This window comes from Populus alba, chromosome 11, assembly GCF_005239225.2.
Source record: "Populus alba chromosome 11, ASM523922v2, whole genome shotgun sequence".
Taxonomy (NCBI): Eukaryota; Viridiplantae; Streptophyta; class Magnoliopsida; order Malpighiales; family Salicaceae; genus Populus; species Populus alba.
The window spans coordinates 5,279,522-5,297,264 of NC_133294.1; the positions used below are offsets into that span (position 1 = coordinate 5,279,522).

General features: G+C 38.5%; 2 protein-coding genes and 1 long non-coding RNA gene across 3 annotated transcripts in view; all 3 read left to right on the forward strand.

The window, feature by feature from the left end:
- The window catches only part of LOC140954181 (G-type lectin S-receptor-like serine/threonine-protein kinase At1g11410), a 53,154-nt gene that overhangs the window by 27,220 nt on the left and 8,191 nt on the right, over positions 1–17,743 (forward strand). The window lies entirely within an intron of this gene.
- Positions 6,073–14,065, forward strand: LOC118058497 (G-type lectin S-receptor-like serine/threonine-protein kinase RKS1). The gene is made up of 5 exons (XM_073412610.1): positions 6,073–6,345; positions 6,436–6,529; positions 13,246–13,483; positions 13,580–13,730; positions 13,841–14,065. The coding sequence occupies exons 1-5, from the start codon at positions 6,073–6,075 to the stop codon at positions 14,063–14,065; spliced, it is 981 nt and encodes a 326-aa protein (XP_073268711.1).
- On the forward strand, positions 14,941–16,807 carry LOC118058510 (uncharacterized). Its single transcript, XR_012171294.1, has 3 exons — positions 14,941–15,042; positions 15,962–16,043; positions 16,643–16,807. It is a non-coding gene; the product is annotated as an uncharacterized lncRNA (long non-coding RNA).

The following is a 17,743-nucleotide window of genomic DNA, read 5'->3' on the forward strand; positions in this document are numbered from 1 at the left end:
CCAAAATAGATGAGCAAATGGACGAAGCTTGGCTTGCACATGCTCGAATTGTTTTTAGAATCAATTCGCGGAATGTGGGGGGAGACATCATTCGCTATCGCCGAAGCCTAGCTGAAAACTGATGCCTTTCCTAGGGAAGATTGAGAACGCGGCTTTTGCTTTCTTACCATTAGCTTAAGGAGTTTAGGGAGGAAAGGGATTAGCATGTTGTATTTCTTTTATTTCTAAATGTATTTTTTATCCAAGCGTTAAATGAAAAGGGCGTTGAAACCATCTTCTTATGCAAAAATCTGTCTCTTGGTGAACATGATTCAAGCAACGACTCGAAAGGCAGAACTCCTATCAAAAGCAATGTGACAAGAGAGATGCTTAATAATGTGATGGCTGTTACTTCGTTTCAAAATAAAATACATTTTTTTTATTGGCTGCATCCATACCCAATAAAACAATGCATTTTTCAATCATGCATCCCATCCCACAATCATAGTACATTTTTCTCATACATCTATGCATGCAGCTGCAGATTAAGTATGAAACAGGTCCCCTCCCCTAGAAATCCACAACACTCGACAAAGAGCAAGAATGGAAAACGAAGGAAGGGATATATCCACATACCAGAAGATAGCATTCAGTACGCCAAGAGAACTCTGAAGGAGTTCGGAATGATGTGGCGCATTGGACTGACCAGATATAACATAGTAATATATGCTTGTAGAGCCAAATATTAAGACGCCCAGAGTGTGGTAGGTTGAAGGGTGTGGGAACTCCACTTAAGACCTAATTGAAGCGCCAGCAGCAGCTCAAAAAAATTCCTCGGGCACCTGTCGCACAAAACCTCTCATAAACCTCAATAGAACCTGGGGCAGAGAATACACCAACTAAGCAGAGTCCTGCTCGGCCCTCCAAATCCTATTACACTGGATTTAATAAACGAATGATCCACATGAACTTATAAAATTCTCTAATCATTGAAGGAGATGATAAGTGGACCTGCCCTAGAGAGAGAGAGCTAAGGGCAATTGAAGGAAATGATTTGTTTGACCCCAATTAGGGCCGCTGAAGTATGTTTTAGTACCTAAATATTGTCATTCCAAAGAAAGTTGCAGCAGTGCCGAGAGTTTTAGTTAAGTATACTGGGATGGAATGCCCGAAGACCCATCTCGCTGACACTACTAATAACAAGATGGCAGAGGTTTTTATCCACGACCGACACAGGGATGTTAATTTTTTTCTAAGGAGGATAGCCCTGACCGGAATCGGCCTCAGTTTGGGGTATCATGAGGTTTAGACAATTAAGGGATCAGGGAAGTGGACGGAGCTTGGCGAGACGCTTTTCTTAAAGCAATACAAAAAGTTTTTTAATCTAGAGATTGCCTTTTTCCTGATAGGACTAGCCCCCTGATTATTCATGGAGAAAGGAACTCAAGAGTCGGTAGAGGGCTTATGCTCAAAGATGGGAGACCAAGCTATCAACAGACACCCCGCTGATAGAGACAGAAATGGTGACTTGTTTGCCAGAATACTTTTCAGGGCTCCATATCTATGAAACACCTTATGGGTAGTTCAGCACCCAACATTTCTGATGATGATCATTAGTGCGGATCGCCGAGAGGATTGTAACAGGGATCCGAAGTGGTCGGAAGAAAAATTGCAGAACCTCTAGAGATAAAGAGAGGTTTCATTTGGAAAGAGAAGAAAGAAATTGAGGTGAAAAAACCTAGAAAGGAGATAGCAAAAAACTATGCAATACCTACCCCCCGAGTCACTAATATTAACTTTTTCCAAACCCCCCAACTCCAAACCAGCCCAATCAAAAATGAAAATTCCCCAGCAAATAATCAAACAAATTATCAAAGAAAAGGGATAGGGCAACCATCAGAAGAACAACTAGGCTCCTTTACCAATAACCCTTAAAAGAATTGTATGCCAAGCTGTTAAGTATTGGGCAGAGTAGGCTCCCCTTAACCCATACACCTTATGCAAACCACCTTTCCCCCTGCCTGGGTACAACCTGAGGTTGAACTTGTGCATAAAACCATGCTGGTCACGCGGGCCCATAGCATTGAGGCTTGCTTTGCTTTGCTTTTAAAAGAAAGGTGTTTACAATGATTCAAAGTGGGATTCTTCTTGCCAGGTCACTTTTTGAGAGATTCAAACCTAAATAGAATTCCCAAACCTTTACACTAAACATGTTTTGACGGATGGTCAAACAGGGGAGGGGAGGAGTGAATACCATGGAGATTTTGCGTGAGCAAAGAAAAGAAGGGTGTCTTGTGAAAGTTGACTCCCATGGCCAAGCCTTTACTTTGATGTTGTGCAGTCTGGACATTTGGAAGAAACGCTGAAGTTACTTGCACAAAGGGGAAAGTAACTTTTGCCCTTTCCATAAAAAGGAAGGGCAATCAACATTGATTTTAATTGCATTGGAATTTCATCAAAAAGTTTGCAAAAGAATGCTAACTTCTTAGGGAGGAGTTTGAAGGATTTGAGGATGTAAGTGACAATGAAGAGGTAGAGATGATAAGAAATGTAGAATTCAATCAAACAACTAATGGATCGCTCAAAACTGGTATTAACTAGGCCCTCATATGCAAGCAAAGTAAACTATGGAGTGATGCCTGAAGATTATGGTTATATACTGCTCGAATATCGAAACTCCTTTGCCGCTGTGTTCCGAACTAGATAAGTGGGCTAACTCGGAGTGGTCGTTGTTTCACACCTGAAGAACTAGAAAGACAAAGGAAGGTTAAAGGCAAGGAGGTGTTGACCTTGATAAAGAGTTTGAGGTGAATAAACCTGTGACTGAGGAAGAAACAAATGAGTTCCTGAAATTTGATGAAGCATAGTGAGTACAGTATAGTGGACCAGTTGAAGAAGACCCCTGCTAAGATCTCCATCATGTGTCATTAATACTCAGCTCCGAGCCACATCGGAATGCTTTGCAAAAAGTATTGAATGAGGCCTATGTGCCCCAAGATATTGAGCAAAAGACTATGGAACATCTAGTAGGAAGGATTCATGCTGCCAATTACTTGTATTTCACGGAAGATGAACTTGACGCTGAAGGAACTGGACATAACAAACCCTTGTATGTCACGGTCCGATGCAAAGATTGCCTCGTCGGCAAGGTTCTCATTGATAACGGCTCGGCCCTGAATGTGTTACCAAGGCATATGCTAGATGAAATGCCGATAGATCCCTCACATATGCAACCCAGTGTGATAACGGCGAGAGCGTATGATGGCTCATCAAGGCCCGTTGTAGGGTCAATTGAAGTTGAACTAGCTGTGGGTCCACAAGTCTTTCTAGTAACCCTTCAAGTGATGGATATCCACCCTTCCTATAGCATGCTGTTAGGAAGGCCATGGATACATTCGGTGGGAGCTGTCACCTCTTCGCTACATCAATGTTTAAAGTACATTGCCAACGGTGTCCTGGTTACTGTTAAGGCTGAGGAGACTATATCGATGGTAAGAAATGTGGCGGTTCCATTCATTGAAGCAGAAGATTGTAAGGACGGAAACCTTCATTGCATTTGAGGTTGTGAATACAGAGTGGGTGCCCGGAGAACACTTGTGAGGAAAAAGCCAGAAATCTCGGAAGCCACTAAAATGGCCGCTAAAACTTTTTGAAAAACAAGATTCCTTTCCCATACGATATGGAGCAAGGAAGGCCTGAATGGATGGGGATAATCAAATTTGAAAGCTGCAGAACAGAGGTTTGGGCTTGGATATAAGCCAAGAAGAAAGAAGATTACAAACGAGCTGCTGGTGCAAGAAGGGAGAAGAGAATGGCTAGGATTGAAGGAAGGAAGCCTGAAGAAGAAAACTTAGCCATCCCTCCAATAGGATTACATTTCAAAGGCCGCCTATGTGATACAACCTGCTGGGGGACATGGAGACCTCTTTCAGAAGTTTTCTTCAATGAACATAAACACCCTGGAGGAAAATCAAGTCAAAGACATTGCTGAGAAAATTTGAATCGAAAGGAGGATTTGAAGAGCTGCCACAATTAACCATTTCCACACTTTGGAAGAAGTCACCGTCAAGACTTTTGTTCGGAAACTAGTCGAAGGGGAGAAGTTCCAGAATTGGGAGAACCCAAGAAGCTCCATTGGTTTTTAAAAGTAATCAACAATGATTTTGGATTATATTTTTATTTATGTTGTTTGCCTTTTTTTTTTTTTTTTTTTGTGTTGACAATCGAGGCTCAAGATGTCAATTGGATTTATTTTGTTGTGAGCTAATCTTTTGTTTTTAATGAGATCATGATTTTCAAATTCATCTTGATGTCTTACTATGCATTTACACATCACCTTCCGCTTTCAGGAACCTGAAAGTGGATCCTCCACAAACAACACCTGCACTTTACATTGAGAATGAAATGGCCAAAATTTAAAAGAATACATAGTGGCTGTAGAAGATGAGGAATGGGAGGAGGAAAACATATGGGAATTCAAAAAATTATAGAACAACACGAACAGGCTTGGAGGCCCGCTAAAGAGGAACTTGAAACCATAAATGTAGGCAATGAAAGAAATCAAGCGAGAGCTGAAGATAGGGACTTTGATCACCCCTGAAGCAAAGGAAGAGTTGATTGCACTGCTCAAAGATTATGTGGATGTCTTTGCCTGGTCCTACGAGGATATGCCTGGTTTGGATACGGACATTGTAGTACATAGAATACCACTGATGGAAGGATGCAAGCCGATTAAGCAGAAGTTAAGGAGAACTCATCCGGAGGTCTTAATCAAGGTAAAAGCGGAAATTGAAAAACAATGGGACGCTGGTTTTTTGGAAGTAGTGAAGTATCCGCAATGGGTGTCAAACATAGTGGTGGGTACCCAAAAAGGAAGGTAAATCAGGGTTTGCGTGGACTTTAGGGATTTAAACCGGGCTAGCCCTAAAGATAATTTCCCTTTACCACACATAGATATGTTAGTTGATAATGCAGCACGCAGCTCCACATATTCCTTCATGGATGGGTTTTCAGGCTTACAATCAGATAAGAATGGCGCCAGAGGATAGGGAGAAGACAACCTTTGTAACACCATGGGCCTTTTGCTACAAAGTCATGCCATTTCTGGTTTTAAAGAATGCTGGGGCCACTTACCAAAGGGCTATGCGTGACTTTGTTCCACGACATGATGCACAAAGAGATTGAAGTATAGTGGATGACATGGTTGCTAATCTAAAGAGGGAGGAGAATCATGTCCAAATATTGAAGAAATTATTTGAAAGATTGAAAGGAAATATAAGTTGAGGCTTAACCAGCAAAGTGTTCTTTCGGGTGAAATCCGGTAAGCTGTTGGGGTTTGTGGTGAGTGACAAAGGGATAGAAGTGGATCCTGAAAAAGTAAAAGCTATTCAATCTATGCCCCCCCAAGACTGAGAAGGAGGTAGAGGTTTCTTAGGAAGGTTGAATTACATCGCTCGGTTTATATCCCCAATTTAACCGCGACTTGTGACCCGATCTTTCGTTTGTTGAGGAAGAAGAACCTGGAATATGGAATGAAGAGTGTGATAAAGCTTTTGATAAAATCAAGCAATACTTGCTAAATCCACCTCTGCTTGTTCCTCCTGTCCCAGAAAAGGCCATTGATTTTATACCTAACAGTAACCGAAACGGCAATGGGATGTGTGCTTGGGCAACATGATGAAACCGGAAGGAAGGAAAGGGTCATTTATTACCTAAGCAAGAAGTTCACGGAATATGAATCTAGGTATACTGTGATTGAGAAGCTGTGCTCGCACTAGCATGGGCTACAAAAGAGATTACGTCAGTATATGTTGTATCACACTACATGGTTAATTTCCAAGTTAGACCCGTTAAGGTACATTTGTGAAAAAGCCTTATCTATCTAGCCGAATTGCAAGATGGCAAAGTTCTTTGGCTGAGTATGACATAGTATATATGACAAGGAAAGCCGTGAAAGGGATGTTTATTGCGAATCACCTGGCTGACCATGCTATGGAAGATTATGAGCCGTTAAACTTTGACTTCCCGATGAAGATGTGTTGCAATCGAGGAAGAGAATCAGATTGGGGGTTATGTACTTTGATGGTGCTGTAAATGTATGTGGTAACGGAGCGGGGGGCAGTGATAATCTCTCCTGATAAGAAGCAGTATCCGGTTTCAGTTAAGCTGCAGTTCGGGTGCACCAATAACACGGCTGAGTACGAAGCTTGCATTCTTGGTTTGGAGGCTGCATTAGAGATGAACATAAAAAAGATAGATGTTTATGGAGACTCAATGCTGATTATTTGCCAAGTAAAAGGAGAATGGCAAACCAAAGAAGAGAAGTTAAGGCCTTACCAAGAATACCTGGCTAAGCTGGCTAAAAGAGTTTGAGGAAATAGAGTTCACCCATCTGGGAAGGGAAAGGGAACCAGTTTGCAGATGCTTTGGCCACACTAGCATCTATGGCCAAGATAGACTTTGGGCACAAGGTACAACCAGTACACATCAATATCAGAAATAACCCCGCTCATTGTTGCTCAGTCGAAAGAGAAGTGGATGGAAACCCGTGGTACTATGATATCAAGAATTCATCCAAAACCAGGCAAATATCCATGGGGGCATCCAAAATCGACAAGAAGACCTTGAGAAGGTTGCAATGGATTTTTATCTGGATGGGGAAATTTTGTATAAGAAATCATTTGACGGGACTTTGTTGAGATGTTTGGATGAATTTGAGGCAAAAAGCACGGTACGGGAAGTCCATGAAGGGATTTTGCTCAACTCATGCTAATGGACATGTGATGGCAGGAAAGATCAAAAGAGCCGGGTACTTCTGGATGACGTTAGAGAAAGATTGTATCGATTATGTCCGGAAATGTCATAAGTGCCAAGTATACAGTGACAAAATCAATGCTCCTCCAGCTCCTCTGTTTAATTTAACATCTCCATGGCCCTTCGCGATGTGGGGAATTTGATGTGATTGGACGGTAAACCCAAAAGCTAGCATGGTCATAGGTTTTATTCTCGTGGCTATCGACTACTTCACAAAATGGGTAGAAGCTGGGTCATTTTGCTCATGTGACGCAAAAAGTGGTGAAGAAAGTTTATTGAGAGAGATTTGATATGTCGGTATGGTCCACCAGAAAAAGATTATAACGGATAATGCTCAGAATTTCAACGGCAAGATGATAATAGAGCTCTGCACTAAAATGGAAATCAAGCCATTCCATTTCGCCGTACAGACCTAAGATGATGGTGCGGTTAGAAGCTTGCTAATAAAAATGTAAAAAGATTATTCAGAAGATGGTAGTCACCTATAAGGATTGGCATGAGATGTTGTCATTTGCCCTTCATGCATATCGCACCGCAGTTCGAACCTCAACAGGAGCCACCCCGTACATATTGGGTGTATGGAATGGAGGCGGTGATGCCTTTAGAAGTGGAAATCCCATCATTGAGAGTGTTGTTAGACTCTGAGCTGGAGAGGTAGAATGGGCAAAAGTTTAGATATGACAGTTGAATCTGATTAGTGAAAAGAGGATAGCCCGATCTGTCATCATCAACTCTACCAAAGAAGGATGGCTAAATCATATGACAAGAAGGTTCGACCTCGAGGATTCCACGAAGGAGATTTGTACTAAAGAAAATATTACCTTTACCTGGAGAAGATCAGAGTAAATGGGCAACCTAACTATGAGGGGCCTTACGTGGTGAAGAAAGCAATTCTCAGGAGGAGCTTTGTTACTTTCTGGAATGGATGGAGAAGATCTAGTTAGGCCTGTGAATGCTGACTCTGTAAAGAAATACTACGCTTGATGTATTTATTTCCCAGTTCAATAAAAAAATTTCGGCCATGATTTCTCTTTGTAAAGAGTCCTTTATTAATATATATATATATATGTAAATTTCGGCCAATGATCTCATTAGCATTGAAATCTTTTACTTAAAAAGAACTTTTTTTTTGGCATGACTAAGGAAGATGACTCCATCAATTGGAGAGAAAACCAATCAAATCTGACATATATTTTGCACACAACACACCTAGGGGGCAAGAAGTGCACGAAGTGCACATAGGGGTCCATAGTGAACCAAAACCCAAAAGGTTATCATAATAAAAACTTCTAGAAAAGCATCTTTTATAAAATTTGCTAATTGCATTAAAAGTTCAGTTTTCATGAACAAAAACCAATTTTTTTTTTTCCCTTTGGGCACAAAAAACTCCAATGGAGGCAAAGAAAGGGCCCCATAAGGAACCAGAGATCTCTTTACTAAAAGGATACGAATGATAATTTCGGCTTCATGAGAAAAGCTTGAAACAAGAGCGAAAGAGGTTTACGACGAAAGGGGGACCTATTGTTTCCAAGATAGGTAACAAAAACATACATGCATATTACCATGAATTACATTGCTTTCAACATTTGTCAGATCAGGGTTTCATCACCAATTTCTACAGGTAGTGCGTTTCTAAATCCTATCTCTTTTAGTGCGTATGAAGCCCTCACTTCTTGGGTAGTGTGTTTTCTAACCCTACCTCTTTTTCGAGTTGCGCTGTTTGAGCCCTCACTTCTTGGGTTAGTTGCGTTTTCTAACCCTACTTCTTTTTCGAGTGCGCCGTTTTGAGCCCTCACTTCTCGGGTAGTGCGTTTCCTAAACCCTACCTCTTTTTCGAGTGCGCCTTTGAGCCCTCACCAACATTTTTCTGGGTAGGTACCCATTACAACGCGACCATTTTCTCCATATTTTTTATTTGGGTAAGGTCACCCATCCCATTACAATTTGAGACCACTCTTTCCATTTTTCCCCCCCGCCCAATCGGGCATACCCAATGAGACCATACTTTTCTGGGTAGGTCACCCATAAGAATGAACCATTCTCCATTTTTTTGTTTATCTGGGTAGGTCACCCATAAGAATGTAGGCCATTCCTTCCCTGGGTTAGGTCACCCAAAGAAATGAGACCACTCTTCCTTTTTCTGGGGTAGGTCACCCATCAACAATGAGACCATTATTCTGGGTAGGTCACCATTTTTTTTTTTTTTTTTTTTTTTTTTCACCAATGAGAGGCCATTATTTTCTGGTAGGTCACCCATAAGAATGAGAACCACAATTCTCCATTTTTTTTTTACTGGGTGAGTCACCCATAATAATGAGGCCATCCTTTCCCCCTGGGTTAGGTCCACCCAAAGAATGAGACCACTCTTTCTCTTTTTCCACTCGGGGCAGGTCAACCCATTCATAATGAGAACCACACACACATTTTTTTTGTATTTGGTTATGAGTAAAGGAATCGCCGGATGGGATTCCTGGTTAAAGAAGATCACATAGATAGGATCTTCGGATGGGATTTCCATGTTGATCAAACTAAAATAAGAATTCAGAGGAATCGCTGGATAAGGATTTCTGAGATGACTAAGTTTCGATCATGGTTTTTGGGGCCAAAGGAGGATTGTTATAAAAAGGACAAAGTTTTGCAAGAAATCAATCAAGCTTCGACCAGATCCAGTTTCGGGAGTTCCGTTTTTGGGGTTTATTTTTTATAACACTTACTGCGCAAAAAAATCCCATGCTCCGTAAGTATTATAAAGAGGGGGCATCTGTTGTAACCCCATTTTTGGGTCCCCCTGAAAAAATAAATAAATAGCCAAAAGAGGTTAGAAAAAAATAACAGGAGGCCAGAAGCGCTCGGAAAAACAGTCAGGAAAAATTGGGTCAAGGAATTTTAAAAATACAAGGATTGAATTTTTGACAGTTATATTCTTGAAGGATGAAAGCCCTTATTGAGAAGGAAAAATTTTGAATTTTTGAGGAAGAAAGCCAAATTTGGATTTTTGTATGGTTAATTGTTTTAATTGGATTTTGTTTTTTTTAATTTTGAATTTATAGAAGATTTTTTGATTGCCAAGAAAAATTGATTTTTTTTTAAGTCAATTTGGGCTTTAAAAAAATTTGAGAGAAATTTTAAGTTCTTGGGGCCAAAATATATTTTTTTTTTTTAGGAAATTTTATTGGGTCAAAATCAGGGGCTTTTAATTGCATAAATAGTTGAAGTTTTAATGGGCCAATTAGGGGCTTAAATTGTGAAAAATCCGAAACCAGGGACCAATTTGGAGAAAGGCGCAAAGATAGAGGGGGCTGTTTGGAATTGATTTCAGGGGCTTAATTTGAAGAATTTGGAAGTTTATTGTGATCAATTAGGGGTTTTTTTTTTAAATTGCATAAATCAGAGTCCAAGGATCAAAGTGGAAAACGCGGCCAAAACTATGGGGACGGACCGAAAATTTGGCAAGGGACGAAATTGAGTTAAACAAAGATGATTAAGGACTGATTCAAAAAAGTTCTGCGCCTTTTCTTTTTAAAAATGAAACGGCGCGTTTTATTCCAAAACGACGCCGTTTCATGCATAATAGTATTAAAAAAAAAAAAAAAAAAAGAGAACCGAACGGTGCCGTTTTTGAACGACACTGTTCACTTTTCTTTCTTCCCCCGAACATTACAGCGGGGAAGAAGGAAAAAGTTTGTTTTTCTTTATGTTTTGCAGGTCCTCTTGCACCAACCGACCGAGGCCCCACGCGGTGGAGCCCACCGACAGAAAGAAACGCTGGCCGACCACCCGCGCGCTGCCGAAGCCGAAGGAGGCCCGCCTGGATAGGCCGCTCCTCGACCCGCTCCTTGGCTCCACGGTGAAGCCACGCCTGTTTTAGTTCTATAAATAGAGAACCGAAGAAACCCGAGAGAGGGGACAAAAAAAAAAAATAAACAGAGAGGGAACCCGAAGAGAACAAGAAAAAAAAACGAAGAAGAGAGAGAAGGAGAGAGAAACCACAGAACTTAAAGAAACAGCCACCGAAAACCCAAAACTGAGAAGCTTGGGAAAATTTTTTGAAGCCGATAGGAATCTCAGGAAAACCGAAAAGCAGAAAGCAAACAAACCGGGTGAACGACGACGAACCGTGGGAAAAAGCTGTAGCGCCGCCTGACTCGCCGTTCGTAAGCCACGACGCTGCCACCGCCTCACCGCAGTACCGCCAAGCCACCGTCTCCACCGCAACCAGGTACGCTTCCTTTCCCCCCCTGCAATTTTTTTTTAAACCTGCATCAGTTTTTTTTTTTTGCCTCCTGCATGCAGAAATCAATGCTGCATGCAGGAGGCGGGGGGGAAAAAATAATTCCCCCCCCCCCGTTTTTTTGTTTTTTTTTTTTAGTTCTCTGGGCAAGATGGTGTCTGGCCCAGAACTATGTGGGACGGGCCAGAGGGACCTGGCCCGATCCGGCGGTCTGGGCCGTGTCCGGCCCAGACCGAGGTTATTTAGTTTTTTGGGCCGAGATCGGCCAGTACCGGTTGGGCCGAGATCGGCCCAGTACCTGGGCCAAGTTCGGCCCAACGCCTTTTAGTTGGGTCCGGACCCAGTTTAGTTGGGTCGGCCCAGCCCACTTAATATATATTTTATATTTATATATATATTATTATATTTTTATTATTATATTATATTATGCATGTATATATATAAAAAAAAAAATCCGAAAAGTTTTTTTTTTAAAATATATGTTGTTTCCTTTTCATATATATATATTTTTATACATTGGTTTGGGAGTATTTTTTATATTGTGGAAGACACAAACTCAGTGTTTAAAATACCCCGGTTTTCGTCAAACATCCAGAGTTTCAAAGATAAAATGTTCGTTTTGCTTTCAAAAAATTCTTAAAAAATATCCTTAAGAATATTGTGGATTTTCCTGCACATTTTTTTTATGATTTTTAATATTGGTTTGTATTTTATACCGTGGAGAATACAAATTCAGTTTTTTTAAAATACCCGTTTTCGTCGAAAAAAATATATTTTACAAAAAAAATGTTTTCTTGCATGTTGGCAATACGGCCAATACTCTAACATGTTTTGATTTCTTTTTAAAAAAAAAATTATTTTTTTTGGGAAGCTTCGAAAGTGTGTTTTCGCATAGATTTCTTAAACACAAATTTATTTTCTTTGCATTTTTGGATTTTACAAACATGGTTTGTAAAACTCCAAAGGGTATTGGCCAATATTCCAAAAAAACTATAAAAAATCTTTTTTGGGGGAAGAAAATTTATTTATTATTCCACCGCTAATGTTTGGATAAAGAAATCCTTAAAAAGGATGAATATCCAAAAAATATTTATTGGGAGTAATAAATCCCCCGTACACATTCTTTGAAAGAAGCCTTGATTATATCGAGACATTTCAAAATTTTTAATTTTTTTTTTCCACGATTTTTATGAGTCGCAAAACTCTTGAAATACTAAAGGAAAAATGAGCTTTCAAAGCACATTGGGAATCCCCTTAGATTTCTATCCAAAATCAATTGACGAGCTAGAAAAATACCAACACCATAGCAATTACAAAGCAAAACCAAACACCAAGCAGCTTACCTTAGGTTAGGGCCGTACTAGGGGTGCTAATACCTTTCCCTTTACGCAACCAGTCCCTTGCCTTAGAATCTCTAAAAGACCAGTTAGGGTTCCTAGTGACCAAAATACTAGGTGGCGACTCCAAAGAACCAAATCAGCAAAACAGAACAAAACGAAAGTCGCCAGTCGAATGTCAGCAAAACAAAAACTCCCTCGGATTTTTTGGGGGTGCGACAACTGTTTGTCTCCAAGATCTGTTTGATCTTCATATTAGGCAAGTTTTACCTGTCCACTTAATCTGAGGGTGATAAGGGGTGGCAAACTTTGTGTGTGATTTCCATATTTCTTCATTAAAGACTCAAATGGCTTGTTGAAGAAATGTGTGTCACCATCACTTATCATGGCTCAAGGGATTCCAAATCGACTTAAAATATTTTCTTTTAAAAACTTTATCACTGTTTTGTGATCATTGTTTTGGCTTAGAATTGCCTCTATTCCATTTTTGAAACATAATCCACTGCGACTAATATGTACAAGAAAACCCAAATGATGAAGGCAAATGGATCCATGAAAATATATACCCCAACAGTTCAAAAGATTTCAATGACAAAAATAGAATTTAAAGGCATCATGTGATTGTTTTGAAATAGATCCCAACTTTTGACAATTTTCACAAGTCTTGCAGAATGCATGTGAGTCCTTGAACATGGTGGACCAGTAAAATCCACTTTGTAATAGGTTACTGCAATCAGGATGGAGAACAAATGTTAATCTATGAATACTTGCCAAACAAAAGCTTGGACTCGTTTCTTTTCCGTAAGTCTTTTTATGTTTTTATTGCCCTGATTTACACTAGTACTTGTCAAATTATACCTGGCTGAAAAATAATTGTTTCAACAGATGAAAGTAGAAGATTGTTATTGGATTGGCGAAAACGCTTTGACATTATTGTTGGAATAGCTCGTGGGATCTTATATCTTCACCAAGACTCCAGGTTGAGAATCATTCACAGGGATTTAAAATGTAGCAACATTCTACTGGATGCAGAGATGAACCCAAAAATATCAGATTTCGGAATGGCAAAAATATTTGAAGGCAACCAAACAGAAGATAGGACCAGGAGAGTTGTGGGAACATTGTAAGTACCTTTTCCTAAAACAAAGACCGAGTGACAAGGTACTATCATTGATTACCAGGAATACTAAAACTTCAGATTCTTGTTTTTCTGATGCAGTGGCTATATGTCGCCAGAATATGCTGTGCTTGGAAACTTTTCTGTAAAGTCAGATGTTTTCAGTTTTGGGGTCATGTTGCTAGAGATTGTGAGTGGCAAGAAGAACAATAGATTTTATCAACAGGATCCTCCGTTGACCTTGATTGGACATGTGAGTAATAAGATAGCCTTTTGTGCTCTTGGCTGAATTTCAATGTTCACAAAATTAGATGTTGTCTGCTCTTATTTCTTGTATGTTAATGATTTATATGAACAACACAGGTGTGGGAATTATGGAGAGAAGAAAAAGCATTGGAGGTAGTTGATCCATCACTGACGGAGTTGTATGATCCGCGTGAAGCCTTGAAGTGCATACAAATCGGTCTACTATGCGTGCAAGAAGATGCCGCGGACAGACCATCTATGTTGGCAGTTGTTTTTATGTTGAGTAACGAAACAGAGATTCCTTCTCCAAAACAACCTGCATTCCTCCTTAGAAAAATCTGACCAATAATCCCTGATATAGCATTAGACGTAGAAGATGGACAGTGCTCTGTAAATGAGGTGACAATTACTGAAATTGCAAGTCGCTGAAGCTGTGCTGTCTGAAAATTTGCTAATATGAAGTTCCATTTGATTTGTAATGAAAACAAATATGTTGTACCTCACAACAGATCGAGCTCTTCAGCGCTAGACGTACCCACCGCTAAAACTCCCAACCTGATTCTAAACAACTGATCCATTCTGCCTAGTGTCAAGGAAGAAACCTAACAGCATCATCATATGTTATGCAATAGGTGTGGTGTTCGTCAACTATTCTTTTATGGATAGTTACTCGATCTACCTTCTGTTTTGATGCTTGATTCGTCTTTACCTTTTTCTCCTCTGTTCCTGAGCCACAAATAACCAAATACGCTAATGATCAGCCATGTTGAACCCACAGTTGGAACAAGAACGGTCAGCAATTCCTTTTCAAGAGAACCATTTGATGAGAAGAGTGCAGCGAGCTCAATTGTGATCGAAACAGAACAAAGACAATAACTTTGAAGATCGACGCCTTTTCTCACTAATATTTGTGTTTATGAAAAATGTTTCTGAAAATAGTACTTTTTGTTGGGAAATTCAGCGCAGAACAAGTACTAATTTAAGTGCATCGACACGAATATACAGATCATATCTTATACATCCTTTTCTCTTCCTGGAGTATCTACAATTGCGTATGCAGCTGAATGTAATGTTTTGAGTTAAAGGGATAGGAAAAGGCTAGAAAGCCCTTGGTAGCTTAAAGAGAGAGTATAAATAAATAAGGGTATTGTAGTAATTATATAAAATAATAAATATAAATAAATAAAAAAAAAGGAAAGAGTGATCTGAAAATTTGAAGAACAAACCGTGAGAGAGAAGAGGAAGGAAGAAGAAGAAGAAGAGAAAAAGAAGGGAAAATAAGGGAAGAAGGAAGAGATTTGGAGGAAATAAGTAAAAAGGTAAGATTATGTATAAATATGTGTTAATTAAGCTTTAAATTTCGGTTTTGATGAATGTTAGGGTTTTGAGAATTTTTGTTTTGGTTTAAATTGATGAATTAAATTGAATGATAGAGGTTGATTATTGTGGGTATTTGATTATTGAATGATTTTGAGAGATTGAAGTGAAAGATGATGATTTTGAGTTGTGATTTTGTTTGAATGGTGAAATTGTGTTAGAAATTTTGGAGAGAACAGAGGGTTTTCTGTTAAAATTCTGGATTGGAGGTTGAAGATGACGAAAATTCAATTTGGTCCCTCAATTTACGAAAATTACAGTTTAGTCCCCGAACTTTGGAAAATTACAAATTGGTCCCTGGAGCATATTCCGAGATTCTGAACAGAATAAAATATGAATTATGGACAGAATTACTGTATAGATAAGAGAATTTAACACTTTCAATTTAGTCCTCCAATTTGACAAAAAGTACGATTTGACCCTAAACATTTAGTAAAATTCCAGAATGATCCCTGGAGCATAATGATACATCCTGGACAGAATTGAGGATTAATTAAGGTCAGAATTTCAGTATATTCATGGATTTATGACAAATTTCAGTTTGGTCCTCCATTTGATAAAAGTTACAATTTGGCCCTAAAAATATAATAAATTCTAGATTAGTCCCTAGCTGCAATATTAGCTTTTGCATATTAGTTTGATGAATAATTAAGGGTTATTTAGTGAATTATTACCAATTTTATTAATTGTTTTTATTATGGATTAGATTTCGGGAAAACCATTAGATTTTGGTTTTTTGAGAAAATTGACTAGTTAGTTTAAAAACCATAATAGGGTTACGATATACACCCTTAGTTAAGTTTATTAAATAGGTTAAATGTTCTTTCGAGTCATTCTTGAAAATGTTTCCTTTGTATTCAGATAATCCTGATATTCTACCGGCGGGACGTCAGTAGGATTTTCTTCGGTGTCTGCTTTTGAGTTCTGTTTGCTTTTGAGTCAGGTGAGTGGATAATTTCCATATGCATGAGAAATATTATAAATATTTGATTTGTTAATATGAATTGGATCATACTTCTTGATAAAGTATATATATATATATATATGCTGATTATTATCCTTGATATGATAAAGCATGATCAATTATTGAATCTGATTTCTTGATATGAACCAATATGAATTGACTTCTGAATTGATAGCTCCTCATTTGATTGATGTCATGAGTTGAGCTTTGAGCTATGAATATGTTTGTTAGATTATGATTATGAACCTATGGTATGTCAGTCAGAATACCCATGCTAACAGGGTAGTGTTAGTCTTTGTGCATATCATATCTAAACCCTAGTTGGTCGGGGGAGTCACCAACCTGTGTGGACTGATCATCCCACAGTACGGAGCCTCATGCTCATTGCATTTTGATTTTCTGACGAACTTTACCATATAATCTTCTTGTAATGGCCTATTTGAGAAACCTTTCTATAAGAACCTAGAGCCATACTTGTATATATATTTCACATTATTATATTATCTCGTGTGTGTGTATTGAACGTTATCTACTCACTGAGTTGTTGAACTCACCCTCTCATTATTTATTCTTTTCAGGCTTATAGCTTGATAGCAGGTCACTTTTGTTGAACCTTCCGAACCTGCTTTTTGGTTGTAATTTGTACTTTTTTTTTTTTGTCAAGTTAGTGCTCCAAAACTATGAAATTATATTAACTCTTGTATTAAGACAATTACATTATATTATGAAGTTAGTTTGTTGTTTATGCTACGTTAAACTCTGATTGAGTTGTTTAAAGGAATGTAAGTTTGGGTTCGCATAGGTTTGGAATCTTGGAGGGGAACCTTGCCTATGTGCCGGTCATGGATCCGGGATTCAGGTCGTGACATTGAAGAATCAGGAAGCGGTACTTTTTCTACCTTCACAAACCCTTCTCCAGGACTGCACGCTTATGAAGATTCTAGCCCCGTACTGACACAACCACTAGACCCTTTTCTCACAAACCAGTTCCTTTCATCCTTGAGTTCATACATTAATGTCAGCAAGTTGAATGTACATTAACAGGTGTATATATATATAGACAAAGTATATTTCATCTTGAATGCTTACAAAACTTTCCTTGTATAATTGCATCTGGCCTCTCCATGGCTATGAGACTGTTCGCCAATAATGTCTTGTACCCTTGGAGAGAGAGAATTGTGGGAAATAAGTAAATATTTTGATTCAATAATTTGTGTTTTGAAAGTAAAAAAATAATTGGAAACTAGAGTTTTAAAAAATAAATAAATTATATTTATAAGAATATTGATCCCAATGCAAGTGTCAAAGTACTCTCAAGCAAGCTAAGTTTATATAAAGAATTTGTTTTTGTTAATTTTGTCATGTGATATGTATAAATGAAATTCATTGTCATTTCCAAGTTGATCTTGGCTCAATTTTCTTCATTTTAAATGTGAAAGAAAAAAATAGTAATAATAAATAAAATAAAATAATAAATTAGATTTTTTATTTTTTTATTAAATTAAGGGTATTATAGTAACAATTAATATATTAGTAATTACATAATAATTTAAAGGACAAAAATAAAAATAAAATAAAATTTTATAGCAACTTACATTATCTTATCAGACGATTAAAACCACATCAATACCAAGAAGTATAGGAAGCTTAAGGAGAATGTTTTGATTTATAGCCAAAAA